The 12,871-nt window shown below is 43.5% G+C and overlaps 1 protein-coding gene across 4 annotated transcripts in view; it reads right to left on the minus strand.

The window, feature by feature from the left end:
- Window positions 1-6,083: 6,083 nt before the first annotated feature.
- Aamdc (adipogenesis associated, Mth938 domain containing) overlaps window positions 6,084-12,871 on the minus strand; it is a 30,229-nt gene continuing 23,441 nt past the window's right edge. For all 4 annotated transcript variants that reach the window (NR_199375.1, NR_199376.1, NM_001438163.1 and 1 more), the window contains 1 exon segment: window positions 6,084-6,481. Coding sequence is in view for 2 of the 4 variants with exons in the window: in NM_001438163.1 (NP_001425092.1) it covers window positions 6,341-6,481 (141 nt within the window). In the remaining 2 variants the exon portion in view is untranslated.

Here is a 12,871-nt window from a genome sequence, read left to right on the forward strand (position 1 = left end):
TTCATAAATCGCCTCTTCAGGTATTCTGCCACCTGACTTAAGTATTTGAAATGTAAACAAAAAAAATCCAATAAAATAAAAAAAAAATAATGACTTAAGACCTTCAAATGTCTGGCTCTCAGATGTCTTGTAAAGTAGGAATAAGTATACATTGTGCTGGCTAGTTTTATGTTAACTTGGCACAAATCTGAGAGGAGGGCACCTCAGTTGAGAAGATGGGGCTGTAAGAAAAACTAGGGTATTTTCTTAATTAGTGATTGAGGGAGGGGTTGGTGATCCTGGGATCTATAAGAGAACAGCTCAGCAAGCCATGAGGAGCAAACCAGTAAGCGGCATTCCTCTATGGCCTCTGCAGTGGCTCCTGCTTCCGGGTTCCCACTCAATTTGAGTTCCTGCCCTTAACTCCCTCAATGGACTGTGACTTGGGATATATATAATCCAAATAAACCGTACCCCTTACCCGCACCGGGCTTTTGATACTGTGTTTCATTTCAGCAATAGTAACCCAAACAAACACATGTCAAGGATTACGGATGAAATGAATCAGGTGGTATTTTATAGTATCTGCATCTATAGTCGATCTTGATTGTACTTGTAAGTTAGAGAACTTAGAAAAATAATAGTAAGAGACCGTCTTTGATGGTGCATGCTTTTAGTCCCGCCACTTGGGAAGTGGATATTTGTAAGTTCAAGGCCAGCCTGGTCAACAGAGCTAGTTCCTGTACAGCTAGGGCTACACACAGAGAAACCCTGTCTCGAAAAGCAAAACAATTAAAATTTAGAAAAACTGAGCCAGTAATGTGACTCAGAGAGCAAAAACACTTTCTACCGAGTCCGATCTTGAGTTCCATCTTTGGGACTCAAATGGCCAAGGAGAGAACCACCTCCTAGAAGTCTGACGTCCATGTTCCACGTCATGTGTGCTCCTGCTCCTCCACCCACTTAAATAAATGTAATCTAATTCTTTAAAACCCTTTACAAATTTAGAGAACTCACATAACCTGCCCTTATATAACTGGCATACACTAGCAACTGGCATACCTAGGACTTTTAAGCCTTGCCTGCCTGGTATTCTGGCTTAAATAGGCTGTAAGTGGGGCTGGAGAGATGGCTCAGCACTTAAGAGCACTGACTGCTCTTCCAGAGGTCCTGAGTTCAATTCCCAGCAACCACATGGTGGCTCACAACCATCTGTAATGGGATCTGATACCCTCTTCTGATATGTCTGAAGACAGCTACAGTGTATTCATATAAATAAAATAATACTACTACTAATAATAATAATAAAAAGGCTGTTGAGCTGGCAGCAGAAGAGTGGAGGGAGTGGATTTTCAAGGGTTTTTCTTTTTCATAGCTCAAAGATGTCAAAACAGTACAAGACACAGAAAAGATGCCTACCATGGAAAATGAAGGTTAAAGGCACCTGGCCCTGAGCTGCCAAAAAACTGACTGATAGACAAAAACATTAAGATCCATGGCTGATAACTGAACTAAAAGTTACATTAATGAGTAGCTTTTGAGAACCTAATGGAAGAATGTGCTGGACACTCTTCAGATATCCCCTCTTTAAAAATCCCTGGAGAGGGCTCAGTGGCTACGTGGCGACTACAGATACACATCAGATCTACACCTCCAGCTTCGGATTGAGGACTCGAACCTCTCCCGTCCTTCACAGGCATGGACAGATACTTACAACAGCAGGTGCACACACGTAAGACTTAAAATGTCTTAAATGTCCCTTCAGCCTCTCTCCGTTGCAAGTGGGCCAGGCTTCGAGGGAATGTCTGTTTCCTCAGAGCCCAGGCTTGCACCGTTCTCAAAGCTCCAGATGTCCTTTTCCTGTACAAGGTGGATGCACATTATGGGGCAGATTTTGGCTTAGGTAGCAGGAAACCTTTTTCAAAGTTGTGTGAGAATTGGACAGGCTAGGGGATGTGGAATGTACCATGCTGGTGGGGTGGAGTTGGACAGAGCTTCAACAAATCCTGACAGACCTCTTACTGAGGAATTTGATTATCTGAGGAGGTAGGCTCAAACTTTTAAATTTCTTGTGCTCAGAAATGTCTGGTTCTATAAAATATGAGTTTTTCCTTTTCTACATCTGGCTCCATGTTGTTTCCACCGATGAGAAATGCTGGTGGCGGTGTGTCTGCAGCCTAGCTCCTGGCATGTACCAGGCAAGGCCAGAGCCATGACACACTCATCAAAGCAGGCCCGAGTCCAAGCTGCTGAAAAGGCATCTGGAGTTTACAGGACCGAACTGAGGCACTGCTATGTAGCACACGGCTGATTCTTGTCCTAGGAACCACTCGGGCTGGAATAAGCGGAGGCTGTGCTTCCTGAATCAAAGGCCTTAAAGGATTAGTACACAGAGGTAAGTATAACTGCGCAGGCGAACAGCTTCTCTCCAGGTTCCCTGCATATCGCTGGCCACATAAACCAGATTGGAAGCGAGTACTTTTTATTAGCAGCTTTTGTATGAATGTTACGGCGATCCTTCTCAGCGAGGTTTTACTGCTTCCCCCTTCGTTTCTTTTTAGTTCTGTAGGGACAATGCAGCTTGTAATGCAATAACAACCACGCCTGACTCAGTACCCACTGGAGCCACCTTAATTTAGAGTTGGGGGGTGGGGGCAGGGGACAGGAATCACACTACCAAAGATCCTCATAGCTACACAGGATTGGCTTACCTGAGTCTGCTAACTTCTGCACACCCGCTGCCTCCCAGTCACCCCGCCTCCAGCTCCCCTCCTCCTCACGCTGCTGCTGTGCTCCTGCTAGGCCCCTGCAGAGGAGCAGGGATGGCCAGTCCTCCCAGAGTGGGCATGGCCTTGGGTTAGGTGACTGGTACCAGAGCCAGCAGCAGCCTCCTGCCTCTCTTCCTTCCAACCACCTGTCCATCTCTATCTTCTGTTCTGAATTTAACTCGCTGCTTCTCTGGCAATGACCAATGGGAGGCAAGGGGCAGGGCCCAGGCGTCTTGAAGCCAGAGCACAGTTACCTGGGCATGTGTAGATACTGAAGGTGTTGACTACTCGCCTTAACAGCCCCTAGGAAGTGCTGATATAGGCCCCCATTTTGATTCACTTGTAACTTAATGATTTTAAGTATTAAAATGTTTGTTTGTAAAATAAAAAAATAAATAAAAATATGCCTTACTGGGCCACCCATGTAGCTCAGAGGAAAAAAAAAAAAAATCAGCCTTTAAGGCTGTTGCTGTAACATCAGCCCAGGCAGAGTGATTTTTACTTAGTTATTATCTTAGTTAGGGTTTTACTGCTGTGAACCGAGATCATGACCAAGTCAAGTCTCATAAAGGACACATTTAATTGGGGCTGGCTTACAGGCTCAGAGGTTCAGTCCTTCATCATCACGGTGGGAGCATGGCAGCCTCCAGACAGGCATGGTACAGGAGAAGCTGAGAGTTCTACATCTTCATCTGAAGGCTGCTAGTGGAAGACTGACTTCCAGGCAGCTAGGGTGAGGGTTTTATAGCCCACCCCCACAGTGACACACCTCCAACAAGGCCACACCTCCTAGTAGTGCCACTCCCTGGACTGAGCACACACAAACCATAGATGTGATAAACACAACAGCTAGGAAATGTCTAGTTCAGGCAGCTGCCAAGTAAATCTGGTGAGCCAATGGACATTTAAGTCTTTTTTTCCATTTATTTACTATGTGTATGAGTGTTTTGCACATGTATGCGTGTGTCACAGGGGCCAGAAGAGGGTGTCAGATTCCCTGGGACTGGATTTATAGACTGCTGTGAGGCAGGTGCTGGAACTCAACTCTGGGCCCTCTGGAAGAGGCCAGTGCTCTTACCTGCTGAGCCATCTCCAGAGACTCAGCTGAAGTGTCATCTCCTTGGTGGGGTCCCTCCTAGTTTTCTTCCCATCCTGATGGCGCTCAGTCCATCTTTTCTTTGCACAGGCACCAGATCTTGGAACTAGGATCTTACTATATAACCCTTGGTGACCTGTAACCTGCTGTGTAGACCAGGCTGGCTGGGAATTAGTAGTGATTCCCCTGCCTCACCTCCTCGGTGCTGGACTACAATTGTGATTGTCCTGCCTGCCTTTCCTCATGCCATTAAGGTTAAGAACAGTAAGCTGCACCTCTGCAGACCCCTAAGACCCAGCCACAGCTGGTCCTAGAAATGGAGTAGCTTTGTCTTCAGGAAGTGAGCGTGGGGGATGATTGCTGAGTAGGTGGGACTGCATCTGGGTTCCCACATGCAGTACATCCGTGAACTATAGAGGAGGTGTGATGGCCATAAAACAAAACCTGTTGGTTTACAGTCGCTCTACAAATGGAACGATGATGGCAGGATGTTTTCGGTTTATTGAGTCCTCACCACATGCCAGGCAATGAGCAGGGAGTTACCGCAAGTTGTCTCGTGTCATACCTACAGTGGCGCAGGTACTGCCAGTCGAGAACAATGGAGCTCGGGAGATTAAATAAATAAAGGCCCTCCCCATGACCAGCAGAGAATGGTTCTCAAAACCAAGGCTGTTTGACAACAAAGCCTGCATTCACAACCCTCTCCTGCACCCCCGCCCCCAGACTCCTCATGCTGTCATTTTCAAACTGACTCTTTCTCTGTAGCCCAGATGGCCTGGAAGTCACCAAGTAGCCCAACTTGGCCTCAAGCTCCAACCTTTTGCCTCTGCCTCTGCCTCCGCCTCCGCCTCCGCCTCCGCCTCCGCCTCCACCTCTGCCTCCACCTCTGCCTCTGGAATGCTGGGGTTACAGCTACGTGCCACGAAAGGGAAAAATAAGGGGAACAAAGATGGCTTGGAGGTTAAGGGCACTAACTACTCTTCCAGACCTGAGTTCAATTCCAGCACTTAGACGGTGACTCACAGCATCTGTAAGTCCAGTTCCACAGGGTCCTACATCTTCATCTGGCCTCTCACACATATGCTACACAAGCATACATGCAGACAAACATCCATACATATAGAATTTTTAAAAATAAAAATAATAAAAACAAGGATGATGATAGTTTAAAGTTCTCTCAAAACAGGCTGAAGTTTCACAGAGGCTACCCTGTTATACTAAATAATAGGGGGAAACTATCTGAGCCTGTAGGAACTTTTAAAAGGCATTTTGAAGCAGTGTTTCTCTGTGTAGCCCAGGCTGGCCTCAAACTCATGAAGATCTGCCTACCTCTGCCTCCCAAGTTCTGGGATTAAAGGCATACACCCACCATGCCCAGAAGGAAGAAGTTACTTTAATGGAGAAAATCTCTCCATAGTATTGACCCATTAGCAAGTCTATAGGCCATTTTCTTGACTGATGATTGGTGTAGCAGGGCTGTGGCTGGGGCCATCCCTGGGCACTGGTCCTGGATGCCGTAAAAGCAGGCTGAGCAAGCCATGGTGAGTAAACTAGTAAGCAGCTCTCCTCCATAGCCTCTGCATCAGCTCCTGCCTTGGACTCCTGCCCTGACCTCCCTGGATGATGGGCCCTAAGCTGTAACCTGAAACAAACTCTTTCCCCAAGTAGCTTTGATTATGGTATCTCATCAAAGCAATAGAAACCCTAAAACAGACTTCTAGTCCAGCCTCAACATTTTATATTTAGGGGTCTGAGACCTGTTGGGCTACGGCCCACAGGCAGTTATGAGGACAGTCAGCCTAGCTGCTGTAAGTGCTCCTGGACTTCACTCAATGCTTGTCCATGCCAACTGCACAAGATCCTCCTTGACCACATATCTGAAGCCTCCTTCACTCATCTTACCATTCTTTTTCATATCTGAGTTCAGTACAGCCTATATTTCTTTACTAGCATCATGAAAACAAGTCATTTTGCTATTTCTCTGGAGCTCATATCAGTGTCTAGTGTATAAAGTGCTTTAAAAAATAGCTGGGTTGGGCAAGGTGGTGCACACCTTTGACCCCAGCTCTCAGGTGGCGGAGGCAGGCAGATCTCTGAGTTTGAGACTAGCCTGTTCTACATAGCAAGTTCCAGGGAGATGTGGTCTTAAACCCTCCTATCTCCTGCCACCAAAAATAGTTTGGATTAATGTTCCAAAGCATCAACTATGGTGAGATCTTTAATGCTCTCAACCTTTCTCGTTGGCTTCTAAGCTTCAACCTTTATTTTTGTATGAACTTTCTCATACTTTGAACCGAACACATAGTACAATACTAAAATCAGCAAATCTCTCTTCTGATTTAAGCAACCTGGAGGGCAAGAACTTTGCCTTAGCCTCCCATCAATCTGTTCCAAGAACATGAACATGTGTCCAAAGTACACAGAGGAGGCTGATGTGGAGATGGTAAGGCAGTCAAGGCATTGCTGCCCAGAGGTTTATTCTCCTCTGTAGGCTCCATCAGCAGGTGGAATGGAAGACACCTCCTACCCTTATCCCCCGGGCAGCCAAGGCATTGTACTCCTTCACTGCCTGCTCTGTCTGGAGGACTCGCACATCAATGCCTTGTTTCTCGAGGTACTCCACAGTCGATGGAGGCACCTGGAAAGAAGGAAGAGAGATGAATGAGAAGGGGAAAGGAGCCCAGAATTCTTTTCCCAGTACAAGGCAAATGCACTTTACAGAATTAGACAGAACACCTGTCACTTCTCAGTCATCTGATGTGTCACCATTCCAAAATTAGGCAGGAGCCCCAGTGAGTTTCAGAGGAGTCTCTGAGGAGCTGGGGTTGCACTACAGTGGCTCAGAGTGTATGAGCATGCACGAGGCCCTGTGTTCACTCCCAGTACCACCAGGGGAAGAGCAGTATTTGTGGGTCTGCCCTGGTTAAAGCCTTTCTAGCACTGTAGTTCTGAGTAAGGAGCCAAACTTAGGACTTGTTCCTGTGATTATAAATCAGATCTAATCATAACAGGTCCACAAGGCATTATGAGAACTGAGTTAAGGTATAGAAAATGTCTAACTTGGTGCATATCCCATGCTGTGCAAATTTTTAATCAGTAGTAGTTTAAGTCTAAAGTCAAAGTTTCCCATGTGCTAAACCAAAAGACCTTCCATCAGCTTTTTTTTTTTAAAGATTTATTTTATTTATATGAATACACTGTAGCTGTCTTCAGACACACGGGAAGAAGGATGGTTGTGAGCCACCATGTGGTTGCTGGGAATTGAACTCAGGACCTATGGAAGAGCAGTCAGTGCTCTTAACCTCTGAGCCACCTCTCCAGCCCTCCATCAGCTTTTAAAAGTGTCCAACCCTCCAGTTTGCAATATTTGTATCACAGAATTTGAATGTGGATGTCACTGATACGCATTTACTCTGCAACTCAAATATCTTCTCAGGGCAGCCTTTCGAGACCAATCATACGCAACCTCTCCCAAGGCATCATTTTGTTTAGAATATTTGTTATCTGAACTTATCTAGTTTGCTTTCTTTTCATTTTTAAATAATTTTTAAAGATTTTATTGTTTTCTGTGTATGGTGCTTTGCTGGGGGCATGGAATGTAACTGGTACACAGACATACATGCAGGCCAGATGTTCTCTGCTTATGAGGTCAGCAGTAAACACAATGAATGAGTTCCAGAAGAGCTGAGGCTACAAAGTGTGACCGTGTCTCAAAACAAGCAACCAACAACATATCTGTAGCTAAATTTATGACTATTTTAAATATTTTCTATAACTTAGCCATTGTTTTTGATCTTAGCCATTTTGATTGGTACAAGGTAAAGTAGCAGGGTTGATTTGCATTTCCCTGATGACTAAGGATGTTGAACATTTCTTTAGGTGCTGCTCAGCCATTAGAGATTCCTCACTGAGAATTCATTGTTTAGCTCTGTACCCCCCTTTTTTAATTAGGTTATTTGTTTTTGGAGGTTAGTTTCTTGAGTTCTTTATATATTTTGTCTATTGGAGGTTGGGTTGGTTAAGATTTTTTCCCCAATCTGTTGGTTGCCAGTTTGTCCTATTGACAGTGTCTTTTGCCTCACAGAAGCTTTTCAGTTTCATGAGATCTCATTTATCAATTGTTGATCTTAGAGCCTGAGCCATAGGGGTTCTGTTTAGGAAATTTCTCCCTGTGGTAGGATTAACATAGTAAAAATGGCCATTCAACCAAAAGCAATCTACAGGTTCAATGCAATCTTCATCAAGATTTCAACACAGTTCTTCATAGACATGGAAAGAAAACTCTCAATTTCATATTGAAAAAAAAAAAACCCAGGATAGTGAAAACAGTTCTTAACAATAAAAGAACTTCTTGGGGAATCACCATCCCTGACTACAGAGCAATAGTGATAAAAACTGCATGGTATCAGTACAGAGACAGACAGGTTTCTCAATAGAAGAGACTCGAAGACTTACATACTTATACAAGTATAAGCCCACATACTTATAGACACTTGCTCTTCAACAAAGAAGCCAAAAACATACAATAGAAAAAAGAAAGCATCTTCAATAAATGGTGCTAGTCTGACTGGCAGTCTGTATGTGGAAAAATGAAAATAGATCCATATTTATCAGTTTGTATAAAGCTCAAGTCCAAGTGGATCAAGGACCTCAACATAAAACCAGATACTCTGAATCAAATAGAAGAGAAAGTGGGAAAGAGCCTTGAACTCACAGGCACTGGTCTTTCCATAATTACTGCTAATTTCTTAGTTCCAGCTAACTAACCAGCATCAATTGTCAAAGGAATCACTTCTTTTCTTGACTCTAAAGCCAGTGCCACATGGCTGAAGCTGCTGAGTTCTGTTGCTTGGTAGGGCTGGAACATGCTCTTCTCTATATTCTATTGCCAGCTTTCTGTTTTCCAATTCTTTCACTGTCTAAGCTTGACCGACCTAGAACTTGTTCTGTAGATTAATCTTGAACTCAGAGATCTGCTTGACTTTGTCTCCTGGGATGAAAGGTGTGCACCACCTTGCCTGGGTCTAAGCTTTCTATGGCCACTGTTCCTCAAGATCTGGATCAAAAGCCCATGTCTTTCAACCGCAAGATCTGGATCACAAGGTGTGCCCTCCATTTCTGCCTTGTAGTTCATTCCAGATTAAAAGTCCAAACAATTCCTTGTTTAACTGCAACCATGTAGGATGATGTCATTATGCAGCAAGGCGGGTCCAGGATAAGGCGTAGCCTATCATTGGATGAGAGGGAAAGGTAGGCAGGGAAAAGTCTAGGAAGGAGGGAGGAAGAAGAGGAGCTGGAAAATCAAGATGAAGACAACAGAGCAGGATGATCCAGATCCAGGTGGATTGGATCGATGCTGTCTTGTCTAGGTGGGCAGTTTAAAAGTTTATTTATTGTGTGGATGAATTATAGATTGAAAATTTAACATGTAAATCTAATTGCTAAATTACAAGTTTCTGGAACTTTGATTTTACTGGGCTAAAGAAGACAGTGTGTGAAAGAAATGGCTGAGAGGCAGTTAGAGCACTCGGATCTGGTTCTGTTGCCTGCGTGGAGTGAGAATGTGCAAGGGCCGGCAGAACAAGATGTGTGTGTGTGTGTGTGTGTGTGTGTGTGTGTGTGTGTGTGTGTGTGTGTGTGTTTGTGTGTGTTTGTGTGTGTGTGTGTGTGTGTGTGTGTGTGTGTGTGTGTGTGTGTGTGTGCCAGGAGCGGTATCTACCGCCTAGGGGACCTCACAGAGAGGGCTGCCTGGGGACCTTGTGGTAGAGTAGCAGCTGGAGTGAGCGGATCAGGCTCTCGGAAACCGAGAGCAACAATCTCTTTAAATTTTTACTGCAACAGGTGGCAAACCAACATGTTGGGCAAGAACTCACTAGAAAGTTAAGAGTATCAGCCTAAGACTTAGAGAGAAAGTTTTCTTTTCTTTTTAAAGATTTATTTATTTCATGTATATGAGTACACTGTCACTGTCTTCAGACACACCAGAAAAGAGCATTACAGATGGTTGTGGAATTGAACTCAGGACCTCTGGAAGAGCAATCAGTGCTCTTAACCACTGAGCCATCTCTCCAGCCCCCAAGAGTTTTATTTTCTAAGTAAGAGGGGACCAGCGCCATGTTGAATCATGTGATGTCTCAAGCATGGGAACCTTAAACCTAGGCTTACAGGCTGTAGGCCTTCTGCTGTGATAAGAAGTGGCAGCTCAGAGAGTTAGAGATTAGAAGCTGTTTGCTTCTTTAACAAAAGTTGTTTGGAAAATAATTTAATTTAGGTTTGGTTTAATTGCTTTAAAGATAGTAGAAAGAACTAATGCTCTACTAAATCTTACGGGATTCTCATATTCTTTCTTACGTGGTCTCCATGGGAATTTTGGGTTAAAATCCTGGTTTGACAAGTTGCCTGCTTCTTACTGACAGGTATTAATGGAAATGTGATTAAATTTGTTTTTATAGTTAGAAGGAGAGAGTACAGAGTTTATCAGAATCACATGGGTATCTTCACCCACAGTTTGGAACTAAGATAGGGAAAATTAGTCATTGACTCCAAGTAGAGAGTGGTGATATCTACAAGTTAATAAAGTTATTAAAAATAGAAGTCTGTACGCCAGGCAGAGAAATATAGACATATGTTATGGAAGTTATTAATAAATAAAAATCTGAGGCTCCGGGTTTGACAGGTTGATGTATTTTGGGCTAAGGTTCTGGTTTGATAAGTTGCTTAGTTCTTATTGGTATTGGAATTGATAGAAGGTGTTTAATTTGTTTTATGAATTACCCTGCTAAAGGCCACATGGCTCAATGATGCTAGCTAGTGAGGGTTGTGGTTATTTTGATATTTACCACAACAGGAAGCTCAGGTTCTCTTAACGTGGGTTCCATGGGAATTTTGGGTTAATTTCCTGATATGACAGATTAGAAAAGCCTAAACAGGATCATACACTATTGTTTAGCATTCTTCTTTTTTTAGAAAATTGTTTCAAATTTCATAATGGGTGTGATTTTGAGTCTTGTTATATTGTTCCTCTGGGAGAGTGCAAGATACAAGCTTTTCTGGTTACAGACTAAATAAAGAACATGGTATTTGGGAGAAAGGTTTTGTCTTTGTGTTTTTAAAAAGGGTGATTAGGCTGGACACCTTCCAGAGTTATGTGGATCAGATTTGATAGAGGGAGACCACCTGAAAAACTAAATTAAAGAGAATCAAACAAAAAGTTATCTTGATGATGCTAAAACCTTTGTCTTGAGAATTATGTATTGCAGAATGTACCTGCTTGGATTCCTGATCTCAAGGTCTTTCAGCTGGGTCCAGCCAAGACAGACACATCAGGCTACAACATTCTTCCATTTTCTCTACCCTCTGCCCTCAAGGATATCTCAATGCCCACACACAGCTTGAAGAAGTTATTGAAGAGTTGTCGCCCTGATTCCCTGGACTTTGGGGGGCTGAAGGTGGTTATTCTAAGGTTGTTTTTAAAAGGAATTTAGAGATGGTCATAATTTAACAGGGAGGAATTAACTAGATTGATTTGTACAGCCATATTCTCATTTGGTAACCAAGCTAAAGTCATATCTTTACTTTGGTATAGAACTGATAGAAAACGTCCTTTCTAATTTTTTTTTTGAAATTATATGACAACTTTTTTATTGAATTTTTTAAATTTACATTTCAAATGTTATTCCCTTTCCCAGTTTCCTAGACATAAGCCCCCTATTCCATTCCCCCTCCCCTTCTTCCATAAAGGTGTTTCCCTCCCCACTGGTCCCCCACCCCCCTCATTCTCCTACACTGGGGGTCCAACCTTGGCAGGACCAAGGGTTTCTCCTTCCTTTCTAATTTTTACTTCAACACAACCACACACAGTAAGCTTAGCTGGGTGGGATCTTGCCCTGAGACCTCAACTCCTTTAATCTCTTTACCTCCTTGAACACAGGATTCAGCTCCATTTAATTTCCTGGTGCCCCTTTATTATTACTCGAACCATATATTTTTATAGTTTTTCTTGCTACACTTGTTCAAAACTATCTTCATGAGACTTAATCAGAGAACAATGCAATTAATATAAATTTCTTTACCTTGGCCTCAGGTAGACTCTTCAGACAAGGGCAAAAAGCAGCCACATTCTTCCCCAAAATACCACAAAAAACAGTCTATAGGCCACATACTGAAATTCTCCACTGAAGCCACTTGGACTAGGTCTGCATAGTTCAAATCACTTTTAGTGACAAAGTCTTCCATACTCCTTCTAGGACAGCCTATTACACCTCACTTAAAGCATTTCATTGCCTTCCAAATCCAAACTCCAAAATCCACATTCTTCAAAACAAGAACATAGTCAGGCCTATCACAGCAATACCTCAGTTCCTGGTACCAACTTCTGTCATAAGAGTTGAATTGCTATGAACAGACACGACACCATGTCCATGACCAAGGTAACTCGTCTAAGGACAACATTTAATTGGGGCTGGCTTACAGGTTCAGAGATTCAGCCCATTATCATCACGGTGGCAGCACCCAGGCAGGCACGGTGCAAAAGGAACTGAGAGGTCTACATCTTCATCTGAAGGCTGCTAAGATTGGTTCCCAAGTGGTCAGGAGGAGGGTCTAAAAGTCCACCCCTACAGTGGGACACTTCCTCCAACAAGACCACGCCTTCTCCAACAAGGCCACACCTCCTAATAGTGCCACTCCCTGGGTCAACCATATTTAAACCACCACAACATGACAGGGCTGAGTCTGCACAAGTGCATCCGTGTCAGTATAAACATATCTGCAGATGCATACAAAGAACCGGAGCAGTATGAATTCTATGTACAGGCTGCAGGGACGCGCTCTTTCATCTCTACTTCTAGTTAGTCACTGACTCTTGGATGCTTTACCATAAGTATATCCTATTTTACAAATCAAATGAAATATACATTTATTTTCTGAACATGGCAAAAAAGCATAACTTGAAAGAAAACAAAATTGAATACTATAAAATATCCTATCAAAGGGGGCTGGGGATTTAGCTCAGTGGTAGAGCGCTTAC

Source organism: Rattus norvegicus, chromosome 1 (assembly GCF_021556685.1).
Source record: "Rattus norvegicus strain SHRSP/BbbUtx chromosome 1, alternate assembly SHRSP_T2T, whole genome shotgun sequence".
NCBI classification, from domain to species: Eukaryota; Metazoa; Chordata; class Mammalia; order Rodentia; family Muridae; genus Rattus; species Rattus norvegicus.